At 32.7% G+C, this 22901-nt stretch overlaps 1 protein-coding gene across 2 annotated transcripts in view; it reads left to right on the top strand.

The window, feature by feature from the left end:
* RB1 (RB transcriptional corepressor 1) overlaps nt 1-22901 on the top strand; it is a 158481-nt gene that overhangs the window by 23751 nt on the left and 111829 nt on the right. For both annotated transcript variants that reach the window (XM_081261294.1, XM_081261293.1), the window contains exons 3-6: nt 8859-8974; nt 11940-12059; nt 19523-19561; nt 20921-20988. In XM_081261294.1, the coding sequence (XP_081117420.1) occupies nt 8859-8974; nt 11940-12059; nt 19523-19561; nt 20921-20988 (343 nt within the window). The remainder of the gene's footprint in view (nt 1-8858; nt 8975-11939; nt 12060-19522; nt 19562-20920; nt 20989-22901) is intronic.

Below are 22901 nucleotides of genomic sequence, written 5' to 3'. Positions count from 1 at the left end.
CCCAACAGGCGGCGATGAGGAGTCTAGACATTGTTATTGGCACGGAAAGAACAGGTGGAAAAGTGGAGATATCTCTTAAGTCTTGAAAGAGAACAATGAAGAGACAACAGTCTTAAGGGAGTTCAGAGTGAATCACTAACTGTACCATTCAAATGTACCTGCAGTTTTTGTGTATATCATGGATGGGATCCTTCTGAGAATGCTAGAGTAGGATATGATTATGACACAGAGTCAATATAGGCGTAAATTGTACTTGTTCTTCATGATGGTAATTTTAGGCACACTGTGCTTAGACTGCATACTAATGATTTTGAATAGCTTATGTATGAGTTCTGTAATATCTATTCTTTTGCGTCCATTTATTTATTTGTTTGTTTGTTTATTTATTTATTTTGGTGTTGGGGATCTCTTCATGCTTTAAGCCATCTCTTAATGCCAGTAATTTATAAGGAATCTGAGCAGTTAAAATGTACATAAATGACTTCAATATACTTACGTTTTATTTTTTTTTTTTGTTTGACTCAAAGAAGTACCAATAGGTCTCAAATCTTCCCTTGGATTTTAAAAGCCTGAAATCTGTGAAATAAAACTCAGGAACTGAAAGAGATGTTAAGAGAATATTGGATAGTTTGACTAGAGTGTAATAATTAGAGTAGATAATTCAATTTTCTGGTTTTCAAAAAATTGAGTTGCCATAAAAGGAAATTTTGATGTGCTGTTTTAATTTTCAGTAGGAAATAAATGTGCACATAGAAGGGAAAAAAAGAGTATAGTACTAGCATGAAAACAGACACATAGACCAATATTATAGAACATAAATATATGCCCAGAAATAGACCCAAACATACATGGTCAACTAATTTTTGACAGAGGCACAAGAATACACAACAGAGTGGTGGTAGTGGGTGGGGGAGGATAGTATTTTTAATAAATGGTGCTAGGAAAACTGTATATTCACATGGAAAGAAGTAAAATTGGATTCTTATCTGACCCCACACAAAAATCAAAATGGGTTAAAGACAAACATATTACCTGAAATGGTAAAATCCCTAATTTCCAAGTCAGTTACATATCATCTGTATAGAAAATGAGGTCTGTGATATTATTTCTTTGTGTGAGTTACCCTTGCTGATACTACTAGTTTGTTATCAGTTTGTGAATGGGATCTTAAGAAATTAGTAGAACCAGAATCTTATTTTACACTTTGTGGTTTCAACTACTGCTAGTTTCTCTGTCCATACTTAAAAAAAAAAAGAAAGAAAAGAAAAAAGAAAAAGAAAAAAAAAGTCAAAAGTCAAAAGCCATTCTATCCTACATCAGAATATGGTCATTTGCCAAAACTTAAAAAAAAAAGTCATTTATCACAAGTTGGTGGTACTAGGCTCTTAAAGTACAATAGTAAATTAAATATAATTTTTTGCCTTCAAAATGTTTATAGACTAATTGAGTAGGAACAAATGAACAAGCAAGTGACTGCCAGTTCAGTTATGCTTAGACAGTCCTGTGCATCTACTTTTGTAGGTGTTCTCAAAGGAAAGAGTCTTAGGTGCTCATCTTTTGGGCAGATGTCCAAGTAAATCTGACCTTGCCAGGTATATATTTTATGGGAGTATAATCACTCTCCCCACAAAGTTATTATGTAACTGTATGGTTGATTCAGCTGTTGTTTACCCAAGCATGTCCTGTTAAAAATGTAATTGAGTTCAGACAAGAGTTAGTTTATGTATTCCTTTTCATGTGCTACTTCTGCATTTTGCTTCTGTGACCAAAATTATAATGTTGTCAGATGATGCTACACAAGCATGGGGAGATTTTCTGGCATATTAACATGTTATTCCTAATGTTCATACATCAAACCTAGGTGAGAAGGAAATCTAGGCATAGAGGATATAGGCAGTTCCTTTTCCTATTTTGTTGTACTACCATTCTGTGATACATTGAACCATATTGCTAGTCATTCATTAGTCTCGTGAATTATGTGTAAAGATGTGTCCTTTTGATCCTGACATGGAGAATATATTTCTAGTGGCTTATCTTCTTCTTTTATTTCAAAAATATAGACTGGAGAAAATATTATTTTAACTTGTTGATTCAATTCAGTTTATGTTATGATAGTTTAAGTAGTATGTAGTATGTTTACATGATGATTTATGTCACCACTTGGTGGAGCTATTTTACAAGTAAGTGTGTTACAAAACACGTATATATAAATTGTCACTAATTAGGGGTTATCATTAGGGTGGTTCAAATGAAGGTAAACTCTTCAAAGGTTGATTGTAGTTCTTTATTTAAATTTTAATGCATATACATTTGATATTTTAAAGATTTTGAGGAAGCACGTTCTTCATTTTTCTTTCCTGCTTTAAATAAATTTATCATTTTTTTTTTTTTAGTGACTTCACTTTTCTCCTATTTACAATTGTAGGCAATTTAGAAAATATATCTAGGATTAATGAAGAAAATGAAAATCATAGATTATTTTGCCAACTCTAGAGCTAAACATTAACATTTCAATATGTATATTTTTGCATTTCCTTTCTTATCTTTTCCCCCCCACAAAATTGGAATAAATATATACAAATAATTTTGTATTCTGTTTCCTTTTTTTCCTTAACATTTTATCTTGGATATTTTTCTGTGTCCTTCTAATTTTCTTTGAAAATTAGGACTCCTAAAACAGGACATATTTTAGGAGTCTTAAGTTATTCTATGACATGGCTACAACATTTACTTCATTATTGTATTTTAAGATATTTAAGAATCTCCCACTATTTTTACTATTTAAATGATTCTTTGAATGTGTTACATTAAATCCCGACTCTTTAATTATTTTAAGTCAATAAGTTCTTTGATATAAAACCAAAATTTTTAAGGATTTTGATACATATTAACAAAACATCCTTCAGTTGATACTATTCTGAGTTTTGGCATTTTTAAATACAAACAAAATATAATACAATATAATAATACAAGCATACAAAAGTATGTTTGTTGAAAAGTACTATTTTTTATTTGTAAAATGCTTGTTCTTTGTCCATATTTCTCCCAAGTTTTACTGTCTTTTGGTGATTGTTTTGGCTGAATAAAAATTGCTTTTTTTAAAAGAAATTTTACACTAATATTCTGAGCTGCCTTTCATATAAATTTTCAAGAAAAACATCAGTTACGGATTTTAGGTTGTAAATTGGAAAATAAGGCCTGGAACTTAAAAGAATAATCAGTTGGTGAAGCAGAATGAGACATATGAACCGCCTGTAATGGGGATAATGGAGATGCTAGGGGAGTGGATAAGATTCTTGAGAAAAAGAGAATGATGAAAAACAACCCTTGAAGTTAAGAAGCACTGAAAATGTTGTGAAATACAATTGGGGATAAGGATATTAGAACTAAGGAAAGAAGTTTTACGGGGACTGAAGGAGAAAAATTGTTAATGGTGTTAAATATTACATTGAGACTTTTGAAGACCTAGAGAAGAACTCTGGTAAAATAGTATTGTGAGAGAGGTGTGTGTGAGGAGATTCAGTGTGTGTGCCCTATGAGAATGTATATGGTTTGTATATGAATAGTAAGAGGTGGGTGTGTTTAGAGAGGGGGAGTTTGTATATGCAGTAAGGACAGTGGCTAAATACTGTCCAGAAGTAGAAAGATGCTGTGTTTGTTTTACCCTTTTTTTGGTGGTACTGGGGATTGAACCCAGGGCCTCATGCATGCTAGGCAAATGCTCTACCACTGAGCTACATCCTGGTTTTTTAATTTTGTTTGTTTTTTTTAAGGGTGATATAAGTTTATTTGAAAGCAGAGAAAGAAACTGAGAGAACTATTAGAGAAATTTCAAAAGACAGGAGGAATTAGTAAAATCGAGGGGGGTGCTGACAATGTGATCTAAAGTGGAAGGAATTCAGAGTTTTGAGAATGGAGAAGAATGTCCATTTGTCAAAATCAGAAAAGAAGAAATTTATAGGTGAATTTTCAGAGATAAAATGCATAGTCATTTTGGGGAAAACTAGAAGGTAAATGGAATTAAAAATAACTTGATGTGGAAAAGAATTAAAAATAACTTGAGGCTTTAAGTAGTGACTCTTCAACCTTTTCAATCAAATAGAAATAAAAATCAAAGTTAAGAACATAGACCTCTTGGTGAAGGTGATGAGATTAAAGATTTCAATAATGAAAATGTTAAGAATTATAATAAGGAAAATACTTAAAGAAATGGGATAATGTTAAATTGAGTGTTAGGAAATTTGGTTTTTAGGTGTGTGACCTTGAATGTCTGTGTTGAGCCAGTGTTAACTCTAGTCTTTAGTCTTTGAATTCATACAAGAAGAATAAAAGTTGAGATTGCCTTTCAGATAGAAAAATCTTGAATTAACTCAATTAAAAATGGACAAAAAATACAAAGCTACAGTAATCAAGACATCGGTGCTTACTGGTGAAAAGGAAGATGGGTAGATCAATGGAACAGAACAGAAAATCCAGAAAGAGGGTACAGAAGGTGGCACACTTTTGTAAATCCGGTGAGCAGGGAGATTGAAACAGGAGGATTTTGAGTTCAAGGCCAGCCTTGGCAACATAGCAAGACCTAGAAACTACAGACCAATATCCCTAATGAACATAAATGCAAAATCCTTAAGAAAATATCACAGCTTTGTGCATTATAGCCAATGAGGTTTTTTCCGAGGTACAACTATTGCTAATTAAAAACTTAAGAAAATATCACACCACATTCAAAAACACATCAAGGAGATAATATGCCATGATTGAGTGGTTTTTATCCCAGGAATGCAAGATTGGGTCAACATACACAAATCAGTAAATATAATTCACATAAATAGAATTAAGGAAAAGCATCATATGATCATCTCAATAGATGCAGAAAAGGCCTTTGGTAAAATACAGCACACATTCATGTTAAAAATACTGGAGAAACTAGGGATAGAAGAAATTACTTCAATATTATAAAGGCTATATATGAAAAACCCAAAGCCAACATCATTGAATGGAAAAAAAACTAAAAGCATTTCCTCTAAACTCAGGAACAAGACAATGATGTTCCCTCTTACCACTTCTATTTATTTAATATAGTTCTTGAAACTCTAGCCAGAGCAATCAGCAAGAGAAGGAAGGTAAAAGGATACAAATAGGAAAAGGAGAAACCGAACTATTTCTGCTGATGACATGATCCTATATGTATAAGACTCAAAAAATTCTACCAGAAGACTTCTAGAACTGATGAGTGAATTCAGCAAAATAGCAGGATACAAGATCACACTCATGAATTGATAGCTTTCCCATACTCCAATAGTTATTCAGCTGAGAAAGAAATCAGGAAAACCATCCCTTTCACAATAGCCCCTAATACAAAAACAAAAACAACAGAAACCTGGAAATTAATCTAATCAAGGAAGCGAAAAATCTCTACAATGAAAATTATAAGACACTGAAGAAAGAAATTGAAGAAGACCTTAGAAGATGGAAAGACCTCCCATGTTCTTGGATAGACAGGATTAATATTGTTAAAATGTCCATACTATCAAAAGCAATATACAGATTCAATGCAATTCTCATCAGTATCCAATGATATTCTTCACAGAACTAGAAAAATCAGTACTTAAATTCATTTGGAAGAATAAAAGACTTGCAATAGCCAAAGCAATCCTCAGCAAGAAGAATGAGGCAGGGGTCATTCACAATACCTGATCTCTCATTTTTTTATAGAGTTGTAGTAACAAAACCAGCATAGTATTGGCATCAAAATAGACATGAAAATCAACAGAATAGAATGTAAAATAGAGACAAACCCACATACTTACAGTGATCTGATACTTGACAAAGATGCCAAGAATATATGTTGGTAATGGGAAAACTGGTTAGCCATATGTAGAAGAATGAAACGAGAGTCTTCTTTCAGAGAAGACAAAGTAGATCAAAGGTTTATGAATTAGACCAGAAATCGTGCAACTACTAGAAGAAAACATAGGGTCAACACTGCATCATATTTTTGTGGGCACTGACTTCCTTAACATGACCCCTAAAGCTCAAGAAATAAAACCAAGAATCGATAAGTGGAATGTCATTAAATTAAAAAGCTTCTGCACAGTAATGGAAATGATTAAGAGTGTGAAGAGAGAATGGGAGACACAGAATGGGAGAAAATCTTTGCCAGTTACCCCTCTTGGGATTAATATACATAATATATAAAGAACTCAGAAAGCTTAACATAAAAAACTCCAAATAACCCAATCAGTAAATGGGCAAAAGAACTAAATATCCATTTCTTAAAAGAAGAAATGCAAATGGCTCCATATATATGAAAAATGTTCAACACCTCTAGCTGTTAGGGAAATGCAAATCAAAACTAAGATTTCATTTCACTCCAGTCAGGATGGCAGTTATCAAGAACACAAATAATAATGAATGCTGATGAGGATGTGGAGCAAAAGTTATACTGTTGTGGGACTGTAAATTGGTATAACCACTCTAAAAAGCAATATGGTGATTCCTCAGAAAACAAAAACGGAACTACCATTTGACCCTGCTATCCCATTTCTTCGTATTTATGCAAAAGAACTAAAATCAGCATACTATAGTGTTACTGCTACGTTAGTGTTTATAGCAGCACCATTCACCATAGCCAAATTATGGAACTAGCCCAGATATGTGTCAATAGATGAATGGATTAAAAAAATCTTGTGTATATACACAATGGAGTTTTACTGAGCCATAAAGAAGATTAAGTTACAGCATTTGCCATAAAAGGATGGAAATGGGTAACATCATGCTAAGTGAAATAATGCGTACTCAGAAAACCAAGGGTCAAATGGTTTGAGAGAAATGTGGAAGCTAAAGCAAAATAAGGGAAAAAATGAGGGTGGGATCAGATACGATAAAGATAGGGATGATCATTTGAGTGAAAGGAAGATCTGCAAAGTAGGGGAAAAGGGGAAGAGAAAGGTAGGGGGAATGGAGACTGAAATGGAATAAATCAAATTCTATACATATATGACTTTGTCAAAATGTATCAGAAAACTAAGTATGACTATAATGCCTTAAACAACAACAACAAACACACATGCACAAGGGAGAATCCAGAAAGAGACCCACATGTGTACAATCAATTGATTTCCTACAGAGGTAAAAAGGTAATTCAACAGAGAAAGAATATTTTGCAACAAACAAACAGGAACAGATATCTATATGGAAAAAGTTTATTTCCTGTGTTGCACCGTTTTTAAAAATTAACTCAAAATGAATCAGACCCCTAGATCTAGGAGGTAACAGATTGTGTTACACAAAGATTTCCTAGATACTACATTGAAAAAAGCATGATCCATGGAAGAAAAAAATTAATGAGGTTAATCAAGATTAAAGCTTCTGCTCTTTGAAACATGTTATTTAAGAAAATTAAAAGATAAACCATATCTGAAATAAAGATCACAAATTCCTCTTAGGAAAATTCCTCAAGTCCTAAAAAACCTGATAGAACATGTCATTTAGGAATTTTACACATCAAATTATCATGTATTGGATTTTGTGGACTGTGTCCTAATAAAATTTGATGTTTTGAAAAAAGTGAATAAACAATATACTAAATTTTAGCAGCTGTAGTTACTTCATTTCCTAAAGATTATGACAAAGAAAAAAGACTGGAATTGCAACAGACACATTGAAAGCAGTGAAGTTCACCTAATGGTACCTGAGGGAGAAGCAGCAAACCAAAAACATGGTAAGAAATAGGCATAAAAATTCAAAAAGCATGTACATGGGGAGTTTCTATCATAGAGACAACTTTTCACATACTAGTAGTTCCAGAGAAATTGACTATACTAATATAAACATACACATAAATTGCTGTTCATTTATTTTATTAAAATAGATATTTAACAGTTGTCAAAAAAATGAAGCAGTGCTCTTTTTGTGTTCAGTTTCAGAAAGAGTTTGTAACATATTTCCAGAATAAAATAAAATCCAGATAATTTGCACACATTAAAATAATTTTTAAAAGGACTCTTATTTTCTAGTATGGGGGATTGAACCCAGGGTGCTCTGCTACTGAGCTATGTCCTGAACCCTTTTTAAAAAATATAATTTTTAAAAAAATTTTGAGATAGACTGGCTAAGTTGCAGGGCTTGAACTTACTATCCTCCTGCCTAAGCCTCCCAAGTAGCTGGGATTACAGTCATGTACCATGGCACTAGGCTAAAATATATCAATTCTAAGAATACCATTCAATAAATTTTAACAGATATATTTACCCATGTACTCACCACATGAAGGTATGGAAGTTTCTGATCAAACAGAAAGTTATCTTGTTCTTTTTTTCAGTCATTCCCTCATACCTCTGCACTGATCTACTTTCTGACCTTAAAGATTAGTTTTGCCTTTTCTAGAATTTCATATGAAAGGAATTATACAATATATCCTTTTGTATCTTGCTTTTTCTCAGCATAATAATACTGAGGCTTATCTGTGTTGTTAAATTTATTAGGACTTCTCCAATTGTCCAGTAACACTATTGTATGGATATATTACAATTTGTTTATTTATTTACTTTTTAAAATTTGGGTTGTTTCCAGTTTGGGGCTATTATGAATGAAGCTGCTATGAATTGGAAGTTTCTATCATAGAGACCAACAATTCATATTCTGATCTTTCTTATAAGTTTTTTGCTTTATAATCTAAAATTTGAATATTTTATTAAGTAAAATGAACTATTTTCATTATATGCCATTATAAGGATTTAAAAATACATTTATTTTGTTAGCTGAATAAGAAGAAATCCACATATAATACTTTTTGATAGAGCATCTAATATGTGAATGAGTTAATGAAATATTTGAACTCTTTTTGTTGTTCCTAGGAAGGTTATATTCAAAAGAAAAAAGAACTGTGGGGAATCTGTATCTTTATTGCAGCAGTTGACCTAGATGAGATGCCATTCACTTTCACTGAGCTGCAGAAAAACATAGAAACAAGGTAAAATTTCTTACATAAATTTAGGCCTCTGCTTTTAAAGAAAACTACTTTTGGATTCTTAATAGACTTAGGAAATTAAAAAGAAATGCTAAAATTAAGTAAAACATAAAGGAATAGGTCAAATAGTAAATTGTCATTCTCTCAAGGATCCTTTAATGAAAGCTTATTCATGCTGCATCTCTTTTATTTTAAAGAGAGAGAGAGAATTTTTTAATATTTATTTTTTTTTTAGTTTTCGGCGGGCACAACATCTTTGTTTGTATGTGGGGCTGAGGATCGAACCCGGGCCGCACGCATGCCAGGCGAGCACGCTACCACTTGAGCCACGTCCCCAGCCCATGCTGCATCTCTTAAAAATTTTGTAGTTTGTGTCCTGGCAAAAGTTTTGTCTCTCATTGTTCATCTATAGACTTAATTATAGTTGTTGATAAATTGGACAAAAAAAGAAAAGATGTATAAAATAGGTTTATTATATATTAAAACCTTTATAAAAGTGATATCTTTTAAAGGAATTTAGAGAAGATTTATTAAGATTTAAGATTTTAATATAGTAGTTATTATAATTACATACATTTTTCAGTCTACTATGTATTTAGACTACTGTATGTACAGTAGTACTTGACTTGGTAATTACTTAATAAATATTTTGTTGAGTTTATAAGATTTAGAAAAGTGTATTAATTTGTTTGCAGTGATTCACAAACTTTGTGTTGAGAAATCTTCCAGGACTCTGAGTCATTCATTTGCAACATATTTACAGAATACAATAGTAAATAATTTGAACAGTTGGATGGCTGTATGTTTCTTCTTGAATTAAACATAATTGGTGTATTATTTAAATGAGTTAGATTAAATTGTTATATATTATGACACTTTTTTACTATCTTTAAATAAAATGTGGAAACAAAGGCATTGTGTATTCATAAATATGCAAAATAATAGAAATAACATAAATAATTCATAGAGTTAAATCCAGAACTACAGGCATTAATACTCTGTTCTCTCCCTTTCTTCCTTCCTTTTCTCCTTCTCTTAAGTTACCTTAGAAAAAGAAGACTTTGTTACAACAACTCAGTTTTTGTGGTACTCCATGGACAGATAGCTGTTATACTTCATAAAAGCAGAAACTGAGTGTGGTTCTTTAATAAATTCTATTCTGGGGCCACGCATGATGGCACACACCTGTAATCCCAACAACTCAGGATGGTGAGGCAGGAGGATTATAAATTTGAGGCCAGCCTGGGCAGAGACCATCTCAAAATAAATACTATTCTAAAGCTGATTTTTTTCCCTCTGGACACTGCATATTTACTCCATTCTCTTTTATTTTCTAATCAACATCCTGATATTCTCTTTTTTCTATCATTTCTACTCCATCTTTATTTGCTTTTCCATAAAACTTTTGTGGCTGCCCACATCCCTTATATAGGATGGGAACTTTTAATAACTTTTTTTGGGATTCTGTGCCACCTGCTGATTAACTGAAGCTTTTTTATTTCCCCATCTTTTTAAAAAATGAAGTCACACTGTTTTGCCCTGATTTATCTCAAACTCCTGGACTCAAATAGTTCTCCCACCTCAGTCTCCACAAAGTGCTGGGACTAAAGGTGCGCACCATTGCACCTGGTTTAGGTGAAGCTTTCTTTGGTTGCTGGGCAGCCTGTAATTGGATCCAGTGAAAATTCTTTGGTTCATTTAGCTGCTTTGGCCTAATTATTTATGCAAAATTAGTTAGAAATTAGTGTATGAGATGCAGTTGATAATTGCTATCTTGAATGCCCTATTAAAAATGTATTTACTGATGTTTCAAAGATTAATTTTTATAGAAAATAATGAGTGACCTAAAGTCATTATTTAATCAAATTAAAATTTTCATCAGCTTTACTTTTCCTTTCTCCAATAATTCAGTCCTAAAACCATTGGTAGGGCAAAGAATGTGTCAGTGTGCATCTGTGTCAGGGGAATATTGAGGGGCCTGGAGAAGATATCAGAGCCAAAAAGGGACCTAGAGAAGATGTCAGAGCCAAAGAAGGGATCCACATGGGGAGGGGTGTCCACATGGATATGTGAGGGGCAACCTAATGTGAGCTGTTTGGTATGTAATGTCAGATACCAAGCAGAATAAATGGGCAGCCAGTCTAAGAGTTAAATACAAGGGAGGGCAACCTAGTGTGGGGAGTCAGAGTACCAGGCTGAAGTAGATGTCCACTTGAAGGGGTGGGCCATCCAGAAAATGGAGTCAGTCTGAGAGTGTCCACATGGGGGAGTAGGTGACTTTAGAGATGGATGGTGGTTACTTATGGGTAGAATAAACACTAAATACTTGGAATGTCTTTACTTCTTGTGTTTTAATTGTAATATGATTTTGTGTTGAAATTAGATAAATTGAAGTGAATCTAAGGCCTTGTGCATTCTAGAAACTCATGATGTTTAAATTGTACAAATATAGGGTGACTATAGATAGTGATTACATATGTACAGTGTATCTCACAAAGCTAGAAGAAAGAATTTTGAATGTTTTCACCATACAGAAGTGATAAATGTTTGAGGCGATAGATATATTTAACCTCATTATACAATGTGTATATGTATTGAAACATCACATGGTACACATTAATATGTATAATTTTTGTGTTTTTAGTTGGAAAGACAACTTCAATTTAAAAAAATCCATACAGATAGATTTACAAATAAATATAAATGCATGTGTCCCTTCATAACCACCCCCCCTTTTTTTCTCAACCCTAAGTTGATTGAAGTATAGGTAGGTAGATGTTAGGACATGGGTTGAAGGCTAATTTTTTCCTCCTTAAATTCTAGTAAAATGCAAAAAATAATTCTTTCTAAAGCACATGATAATAATTTGGAATAGAGCTAATAATCCTTTGCATTGGTATGTATCTTTTAAAATGAAATAAAACAAATTTTGACAGTTAGATTGATTTTTTTCTTCTTTGCTTTGTAGTGTCTATAAATTCTTTGACTTACTAAAAGAAATTGATACCAGTACGAAAGTTGATAATGCTGTGTCAAGACTGTTGAAGAAGTATGATGTATTGTGTGCACTCTACAGTAAATTAGAAAGGTAATAAAGAATTTTATTAGGGTTATTGTACCCTGATTTTTTATGTCTTTGTTCATAATTACATTCTATCTGATAACGATAATATATTTAGTAAAGTTATTAATTATTACCCCTTAGACATGTCCCTTTTCCTCTTAATTTCTTATTCTTAGCTATCTTCTTTATCTAGTCATATGTATATTCTGAATGTTTCTTCCAAATTGTTTCATTATCCCTTTGTGTCTCATTTATTTTCTCAAGCTTTAAGCTTAGTTCCTATTTTAGCTTTATCTGCGAGGAGACCTAGTTCTGAATAGTGACCAAAATTTTAATGTCTTTCCAAGATATTCATTTAGAAAGGGGGGGAAATGGCCATGGAAGGTATATGTGACCTGTATGACCAAGTTATGATTTGTGCTCATGTTGGTGATCTAGAAGAGATTTCACCATTACTGTTCAACTTGGAGAATAAGAAATAAGATAGTCTTTTAATCCAAACTGTAGTCTTCTAATCCAAGCACTGTAGCCCTTACTATGGCATATATCTGTTCCTTTGCTTGTATGAGAGCTCCTTGAATTTGAGTGCCTGTAAAAATTAATGTTTTAGCTAAATAAGCAATTATATAATAGAATAGTTAGGGAGAAGGGAAGAAAGGAAAAGAGCTGTGTGTCCTTAAATATTCTGGGAGAATGAGTATGGAGACAAGGCTGGAAAGAAACGTCTTCTCAAAAGCATGCACCTTTTTTTTCCCCTTTTTTCATAATTTGTATGTCACTAAAACTTCAGAAATGAGATAAGGATGAGAAAAGTAGAGAGAAACTACAAATAAAAAAAAAAACAAAATTGGCCTGGGTCTTGAGGGAATGTCTTTACTTCTTCTTGTGTTTTAATTGTAATATAATAGCAATTGACCATATCCCCCACCTTCTTGAAGTAGAAGCTTTCTGCTTAGGGAACTTTTTATTATTAAAGAAATGACTTAAGTAATTACGTAAGAAATGTGAATTGATTATAGAATACTTAGCACAGAAAAGTATTAGTAAAAAAATACTAATCAACCAAAATTTTAGTGTTAATAGATAATCACTTTTTATGCTTCTTAGGATATCATTTTATGTTATATTAATCATATTGATTTGTATATAGTTCCTTTATCATTTAATAGTGACTTATAATTTTCTTTCTGTCCTTTAAATTTTTTTATAACCACTTAGTTCATATCTGGGAGCTTATCATAAGAATATGATCCCAAATGTAAAAAGAAGCTGTAGAGATTTTTGTTACAATATTTTTTAGAATAATGAAAAAATAGAAACAGTGTGTTTATTTACAACTGAAGTTAAACAAAAAACATTATAAGTATAATCTAGACATAAAACAGTACAATTAAGGATTGGGGATGTAGCTCAGTAGTAGAGTGCTTGCCTAGTATGCATGAAGTTCTAGATTCATTCCCCAGCATTATAAAAAGGAAAAAAAAGTATAATTATAAAATGAATTTTGATGAGGACCAACATGTTTCTAATGTTAATTAAATAAAGGAGAACATACTATGATTATGTATAAGGAAGTCAATGCATATGAAGTCATAGTCATGTTCTGTAACTGTGTATAAGGAAGAAACCCAGATCACTAAATGCATAGAATGAGATGATTGGAAAGACGTTGACCAGAATTTTAATTGATGTTTTCCCTGGTAAGGAGGATGTATTACCTCTATAATGAAAAAGGAGGCAAGAACTTCTTTAGTCCAGTTGTTAAAAAAAAATCTGTTCTATACAGATTAGTATTTTAAAAATCTATAATCATCAGATTATTTCTAGACAGACAATTTTGGGGCTAGGGCTGGTTTAGGGCACAGTCCTTATTTTTTTTCCCAGCCATAATAATTAAAAAAAATTAGTTGTAGATGGAAACAATACCTTTGTTTTATTTATTTATTTTTATGTGGTACTGAAGACTGAACCCAGTGCCTCACTTGTGCCAGGCAAAGCGCACTGCTACTGAGCTACAATTCCAGTGCTAGCCATAATAATTTTAATTGGCTACTTTTAGATTGTTTTACTTTGTTGTCTGAGATTAGGAATCTTCTTTGATCTTAGTTTCTGTTTTACTTTTTTCAACCCCTTCTGCTGATAAATTTGTATTTGATTCTCCTGGAGACTTAGGGAGAGTTAAAATGGAATAACCTAATAGGTATTGCACACTTTACAGTTTACTTTGTTTAGGGGTTTGCCATTTTTTCTATAAATGGGAAGCAATGATCAATAAGTAAATCAAGTAAGCTGGCATTTTTCTTCTTATATTCAGATTTATGTTAAGATTCTATTAAAAATATATATTTATTTCATGTCTATATTTTGAGGGGTTTAAGTGTAGTTAGTATGAAAGGATGGGGATATGATGTCCTCCCCAAAAAGGGAAACTGTAGTTGGGCTTTTTGGAGAAGAGAATGGACTCTTTTGAGTCAGTCAGATTTGAATTCCAATTTAGGCTCCAACTTGTCATGTATGATCTTGGATCCAAGTTTAGTCTTTAGTTTTCTAATTATATATTAAGCTGATGATAGTGCCTATCTGTTCTAATACATATAGTGAGATAATGCATAGACCTGGGTTTGATCCTTATCACCACAAATAAATAAATAAATAAATAAAGGTATTGTGTCCAACTGCAACTAAAAAATAAATATTTTTTTAAAAATTTTATGCCCATTAAAGAAACACTGCATATTCTATCCCTTCCTTATACAGTTACAATGTACATCAACCACCCGAGATAAAGTTACTGAATTCATCATTTCCTGAACTTACAGGCTACTTGTATGTATTTATGGTACTAGAAATGGGAACTTTTGACCCACCAACAGTAGAAAGAAAATTAGGCAGAGAGTACAAATATATAAGCAAGACTGTTTGGGGAGTTTTATCTAAGGACAGGGGGAGACTGTATTGAAGGGACAGAAAAATCAAAAGAAGAAAAGGCCAGCTTTTTATCAAGTAGCTGAGATGGGAAAGATCCTTGGAGGTTTCTAGGTGCCATCCTACATCTGGTCTCTGATTTATTATTAAGAATAGGAGAGAAAGAAAAGGCAAATTCCATACATTATAAGAGTTGAAGAGTAGGAAAAGACTTCTAATAAAAGGTTTTTACCCTCAGATCTTATCTGTTTTCTTGTCCCTATAATGGTCCCTGTCTGTCTCATTCTCCCCTGATAGATTTTATTCTTCTTCCTAAGGGGAAAAGGACAAAATCTTCTCAGTCTTCTTATAGCTACTTTAGACCTATACATGGGTGTTGATCCTATATATCCCTGGAGATATTGGAGGTGCAAACTTAGTCTGGGATGAGTTGAAAACTAAGAGGAAATGTCAGCGTAACTTGGAAACAAGTAAAGCCTGGAAGACACAAATTTTATAAGCATATTAAAAAGGCAAGGCCCTAAAATCAGAAATAGGGTAATGGGGACTAATGGTCCTAAAAATGGTAGAAGCTAAATAAGATTAGGAAGTATTTGTTATTTGTCTTCCATAATCCTTTCTTATAAGGATTTCCTTTTATATATAAGGAAATCAGATTTCCTTTTATATCTCCCTAATGTTAAGCTCTGCTTGTCCTGAAATGTTATCCGAATCCAACAGGTAGAGTTTAAGAATGCACAAATCCTTTCCCCTTCTGCCAATAAGAAATCTAATGCTCTTCTATTTTTGATCAAAGTAATGGCCAAGGAATTTAGTAAGAACTGTAGGCCATTGAGTGTACCTGCCCTTTTTAAATCTTTTCCCCCATCTCTTTCTTTATTTTAAAGGTCCTAGTTTATCATTAGTTAAACTTTTAGTGTTACTTTATGGTAAATAAGCTGTCTCAGGGAGCAAGCAATGTCACCACCTCTATAACCCCTGCAAGAATCTAGGTGTATAGCATGCTTAAATGGGTGTACTGGAGTCCTGGGTTTGTTTTAGCTTGTTATTTGTGTAGATATTCCCAAATCAGTTTAGAGGACTCATTAACTATGCTACTATTGTTCTCAAGCCATTGACCATTTTGGGGTCACAGCATGTGTCTATTTGTAGAAATATGCTACTGGTCTTGGGATGGGTCCCAACTTTGGGGTTAAGATCCCTGAAGTCAAATCTAGGCTTTTTTGTTTGACTTTTATCCCTGTAATAAACACACTTGCTTTTTATTATACTTGCACTACTGGGTATTCAAGACAAAATAGCCCTTACATTTTCCCCAAATCAGCCTTTTTTCCTTTTTACTGTTAAGGTCAATTGAAGCTCCTCAGGGATTATTTTAGGGTTTCTTGACTCCTTTTGTTTTTTTCCTCTACCAGTTGTACCATCTGCCTGGATGGGTGAGGGTCTTACTGGCCATGTGGCTTCTCTTGGAAATATTAGGAACATTTCTCTCTCTAATTACCCTCCTCTTTATAGACTGTACATTGGTTGGCTCCTGGTCTCCAGGGTTTTTGAGATCACCCTGAGAGGGAGTTTGGGTGATTCACCAGTGTTCCAGGGACATTTAGAGGAATTTTGTTGTCCCGTGGGTCCTGGCTGACCTTGGAGGGCCAAAATATTGACTGCCCTCTTCGTCTTGTTATTCTCTTGATTTTCACTTCAAAGTCTCAGTTTGTTGAATACCCAAAAGGCCAGTTACTTTTATCCCATTACAAAATATTAAATGATATAAATAAATCCCCATCCAAATTTGTCTTTTAGAATAAGTGAAATGTTTAAAAAATGAAGTAGAATATACTTGTTCACAGATGTACTGCCTGAGTGAACAGTGTCCAATCTCATAATTATCAGAGTGATGCTGCTTGGAGTGCACAGTGTTTGGGCACATTTAATTATCTTTGTTTAAAGATGATAGTTATAATACAGTTAGGAGCATACAAACATAATCTTGAAGAATGCTATCTCTAAACATTTTAGTTTGGAGGACACCAGCTTGGTAAAGTACTCTTCTAAACTTTGCATTTTAGAAGGCTTGTATACTTGAGAAAGTACTTTTAACATACAAAGAAGACAGTAATAAGTATCTCAGCTATACTGAAGTCCTTTTATTTATATTAATTTAGCTTTTACTTTTGAAGTGAAATTTAGAATTCATAGCTCAGTAGGGATAGCTATAATTATAAGGCTTTGCCTTTAGCAGATCTACATAGGTTAAGAACATTGACAAAGATTGAATAGCTTTATACTTCTTATAAGTTTAGGAAACAGTACTTAATAACCACAAATAGACTTATTACCTGATGTGACTGCTCATGTATACTATAACAAAACACTTTTTCAATCAGAGCATACAGATGCAGAAATATCAAAAGTTTCATTGGCCATTTTATAGGTTGAAGGCCCAGATACTCTGCATATTGTATAAAAAAGAGCACTGATCAGTTACCTTGCATATATTAAACCTTTACAGCTTTAACTGTGTAAACTTTGCATAACATTTAGACTAAGCTCAAATACACGACATATTTAGCCCTCAGTTTTATACATATCTCTAGACACACAGGGTGTCAAATATATTCTAATAATTGCTCATTTAACCAGAGCTATAAAGTGATTATCTAAAAGATTTTAAAGCAGATACTTAAATAAGCCTTAATTCTCTCAAGACTTAGTTTCCTTAAGTAATTAAAACCTAAAGTCAGCAGAAAACACATGAGATTATCTTGATAAAGTACAAAAATCTCTGCTCTTTAAGCCAGCTATCTGAAAATAATACCCAAAGCAGATCAATACCTCAAGAAAACCCTGTTGCTTCTAATGTACAGAAATAGACTCTGACCTCACATCAGTGCACCAAATTCTGATCCTAGAAAATCCTTTGAATAACTATCAAGTTATAGTCAATTCAATCACATGTAAGCTTCCCTCCATAACACTTGCCATTTCAGAAACTCTCTGTAATCCACCTAGACCCTGTACAACTTGTTTGCAACTTTAGTTTCTGTCCTATCTTTTTCCCATCTTGGAACTATCTAGTCATTTGATTTTAGGACAAAATTTTCGCTTTAGCATACAAAATCCTTTTTCATCTGAAAGCATTCCCTTTTCCTTTTAACCTTCCTTACCAAAATACATCTTCATACCTATAACTTTCTTATATTTCTTTTTATTCACTGGTTTCCTTCTGCCTTACATTTTAAAGTTTATATTTTAAAGCAATTTTATGAAACTTCTGAATTTAGACAAATTGCTCCTTAATATGACAACATGCTTTATGCTTTCTGTAGTTTTAAAATCAAAACACAACTTAAAAGCTTTGCATATAGAATTACCTATGTTAATTAGAATTTTAACTCTTAGTAATCTTATATTTTAATGCATCAGGCCCAAGAAGAAAGCAATTTTGAACTGTTTCCTATATCAACTGTTTATGGAAACACGTTTAATAATCCCAAATATAATCCTATTGGCTTTGCAGCTCTCAAGCTAGGCAAAAGTGTATGTTAGCAATTTCAAAGACATCTTTACTTTTATCTTGCCAACAAATTATATAGTGGGCAAAGTATTAAATTGTCATCGAGAAGGTTAACTGAAGGGCTGATTTTGGTAGGGGGTAAAAAACATTAAAGAAGACATTGTTAAATTGTTTAAAGGATAAATAGAAATTTGCCAAGCAAAATGGGATTGGGGAATGGTACTGAGTCTTGCTAGGCAGAGTTAGCAGGTGTACAAAGCCCAAGTAGAAGCAGGAGGTACTTTGATATTGCTAATGGCTGAAAGTTAGGAAGGGATCACGACATTGGTAGTGAGTTTGGACTTTGCCCTGAAGGCAATGGAAAATCATTTAGTGATTTAAAACTGGAGAGTGGGTCTTAAAAGACCATTCAGGCCTTTGTAAAAGGGATTTAGAATTTTTTAAAAATATCTTTATTTTATTTTTATGAGGTGTTGAGGATCAAACCCAGTGCCTCGAGCATGCCAGGCAGGCACGCTACCATTTGAGCCACATCCCCAGCCTGGGATTTAGAATTTTTGTTGTATTTTCATATGAGATAATTTAGCCTTAACTTTACTGGCCTTGGTTCAGCATGGACTTTTTTTTCCCTGTCTTATTAGTACCTTTTTCTGAAGAGTTATTGGGGAGATTAACTGTAATATCAAAGCCTGTTTATTACAGGGTAGACTGTATGACTATATGTGACTATTAGCTAAATAGTCATTAGTTATGACCTGATCTGGATTCTAAGCAGATCATCAATTATAAAATATATTTTGAGTTAAAAAGAGCATTTGGATCCAGTCCTTTTCTAATTAGATATTACAGTGATATGATATGTCACAAATTGGGAAAACCTACTTAGTTTCATTATGCTATATGTGTTTTTGTTTTCAAAATGTGTATTTCTTAAAGTAAGATGAATAAAGTATGATAACATTGCTATGATTTCTATATTATGAAAATATTTTTAAAATAACTTTTAAAAAAACACCACAATGTTAATAAAATTATTTCTTCCTTTTAGGACATGTGAACGTATCTATTTGACACAACCCAGCAGTTCGTAAGTAGTTTAGAGCATATTACATTTTGGTTTTTTTAAAAAAGGGTTTTCTGGAATAGTCGCAGACATTGATAACATTAAGGTTAGTTTGGTTGATGATAGTTTCATGGGGGAAGAGATGTCTCTGAAAAAGGTCCAAGGAGTTTCCAGAGAGAAGGGGGATCTTGACTCAGGACCAGTGGGGTTTGTGGAATATAGGAATGAAGACAATGTCAGCTTGTGTCAGTCAAAGGCACACACAGAAGTTTATTTAGGAAAATGTTCAGAGGTTTATTTAGGTATATATTCAAGGGAGAATGGGGGCAATCTCAAGAGAGATGCCTTTGGTTTAAGGAGTATGCATTCAAGGTAGAACTGGGGTGGACATTGATATTTATAGAGGGGTAGACATTAATTATAGAGGGATGGTTGCTGGGGGATGGACTAGATGTAGAACTAGGGTGGAGTTACATAGTTTCAGGCCAGTTTTCCCTGTACTTGGGCATTGCTCTCATGTTACAAGGGCATGGGTCAGGGGCATCTAGCCAAGAGTGTGTTGCTCAGGAATTGTAGTTGTCATGTCAGTGGTTTATGGGCACTTCCTCTGAGGCTCAGAATCTCTTCCTTTATCCCCAAAGGCTACTTTATAAGTTAAGGTCATAAAGTCCTATATAGGTGATTTATCCTGTAAATAAATACATGCCTCATGCTACAAAGGAGAACTAATAACGTGGAAATTGATTCAGTGCAACATTTGCTAACTCTGAGGAAAAAATTCAGTTCTTAGATTAAATCTTTATTGATGGTCTCTCACAGATACTTTATTGACAAGACAGCATAATTTTGTGTATGAATAAATTTAAAGATTTATCTTAAAATTTCCAAATTATTTTTAAAAATTGTATAATGCATTCTCTAACAGTATACCCATGTAGAGCTCCAGAGATTTTCTTTGGAAGCAGAATGAGTAGGATAGGAGATAGTCTGCCCCACTGAAGTTCAGTATTGAAGATGACTGATATAAAGGGAAATTGTATAGATAGGTTGCTGAAGAATGAATCCAGTGCCTCACACATGCCAGGCAAGCCCCATACCACTGAGCCACAACCCCAGCCATCCTTTATATATTTTTAAATAACAATTCAGATATTCAGTATTTCCTTTACAAAGTGTATGCTGTTCTATGGGCTAAATATAATATCTTGGTAGAAACACCAATTGAATTGAGATAGAGTCCGGTATCAATTGAGCATTAAAAATAGACTATGCACTTAACTCAGTCCTGTAATTTCAAGCAAAACAAAACAGATCACTCCAAAGGCATAGTTGAAAACCTTTGTCAGTATTAATTTTTTTTTCTTCTTTCTATTTATTTACTAGGGTATCTACTGAAGTAAGTTCTGTGTTGGTGCTGAAAGTTTCTTGGATCACATTTTTACTAGCTAAAGGTAAATTCACTATGTTTATTATATGCTGATGTTTTAAATGCAGTAATGAAATTGGTGTTCTTTTGGATTAAGTGCAAAAATCTACTTCCTACTCCATTTTTTTGAGTATTATGGATTATTAACTGCTACAACTTCTTAGTAATAATAATAACAGAAATAACTTTGGACTTTTTTTTGACCTACCTTTCTTCCTTCCTTCCTTCCTTCCTTCCTTCCTTGCTTCCTTTTTTTTTTTTTTTTTTTTCCTCCTGTGCCAGGGATTGAACCTAGAGCTCTGATGCATGGTAGACAAGCACTCTTTGATTTTCTAGGGTAAAGATTTACTATCTTATAAAAATGATATTTGCTTATGATAAATAAGTTAAGCAGTACAGTAAGGTGCAAAGAAAAATTATGCAAAGTATACTCAAGAATAACCATCATTAAAATTTTGTAATTATTATTTCAGGTATATCTTTGTATATGATTTTGTTTAAAAAATGAGTAGGTGAGTGCATCCATAAACATAGTTTTTTAAAATGGGATTATACTATAGTGTAATCTTTAAAATATAAAATCTAATTTTACTCAAATTATACAGAAGAAAAGATGTTGCTTAAATTAACCAAACTGTTTTGTCACTTTAAGTAGATTGTTTCTTAAAATATTTCTCTGAAGATTATGAAAAAGGGTTATAAAAAAATTGGAATTTTTATTGGAATTTTTATTTTCTTTACCTTCATATTTTGGTTTGAAGCAATATATATTAATGCACTTTGAAGAACAAAGTCCTGTCACCTTCCATCTCCCCACTTCAAGATTAATTTTATTATTATTTCATCATCAAAGATTATAACATTTGTATTCTATCTGTAATTATAATTGTTACACTTGGTTTGTCTCAGTTCTGTATCCTAAGTTTACCATAATTCCTTTATTACAGCTTTTTTATTTCTGTTCTTTATTCTGATTCATTTCTTAGCTGATTAGATTTTACCATTGAGGATTTTTTTTTTTCAGTAGGCCTTTTGGTTTTGTTTCTTTCCAGCCCTGTTTTTTGGCATTAAACATTGTTGTTAAATATGAGATTAGCTTAATTTCCCCTCTTCATTAGTTCCTGAATACTTGAAGAATTCTGTTTTTTTTTTCTTTTTTACTCTCTCTCTCTTTTTTAAACTGAAGGGTTAGTAGTTTTTACCAGGATGTCTCTGGATTTTTATTATTCTGCCTTAATTTTTCTCAGAACACGATGTTTCTTTTTAAATGGGAGGGTCTGCTCTTTTCAGAGAAATCTTACTAACCTGTATTTAAAAATATTATTCTATTCAATTAAGTTATTCTCTTTTGTTTCAGATACATTAACTGTCTTACATTGGATTGTTTTTGTCTTCCTTTTTTACTATCTTCTCCTATTTTATTCTGATCTTTTGTCTTTTTCTTGTGTGTTGACTGTTTTTATCTCAAGTCCTTCTGTTTTCATCTAAACTGTTTTTGTAATGATGTTGTTTGGTTCTTAGTTTTTTCTTAACTGTCCAGTCCCTTATTTTTATAATATGAATTCATTAAGTTCTTAGTGCAAGAACTCATATAGGTCATTTTCCTCTTTTAGATTCTCTTCCACATTGGATTCTCTGATTTTTTTTTCTCTTCTTATGTTATGATTCTACTTTTTTCTTTTCTAGAATATGTTTGCATAATGTCTGTGTTTTTCTTCCTTATCTTGCTGGGACTTTATGTGGCTAACTCTGACTTCTTATTTTCTCTGATGCAGTATGAGTGAATTTCCCTTCAGTCACCTTGCATTTTATCTGTGATGTGTTTGTATTCCTCAGAGAATTATAGTATGTCAGCAGGTATTTTTATTATACCAAGCTTTATTCAGAAGGTAAGGGAGAAAGTAGAGTTGTTTTTTTGTTTTTTTTGTTTGTTTGTTT

The sequence above is a fragment of the Spermophilus citellus genome, assembly GCF_964194105.1.
Source record: "Spermophilus citellus genome assembly, chromosome: 1".
Taxonomy (NCBI): Eukaryota; Metazoa; Chordata; class Mammalia; order Rodentia; family Sciuridae; genus Spermophilus; species Spermophilus citellus.
This window is presented reverse-complemented; position numbering and strand designations above follow the sequence as displayed.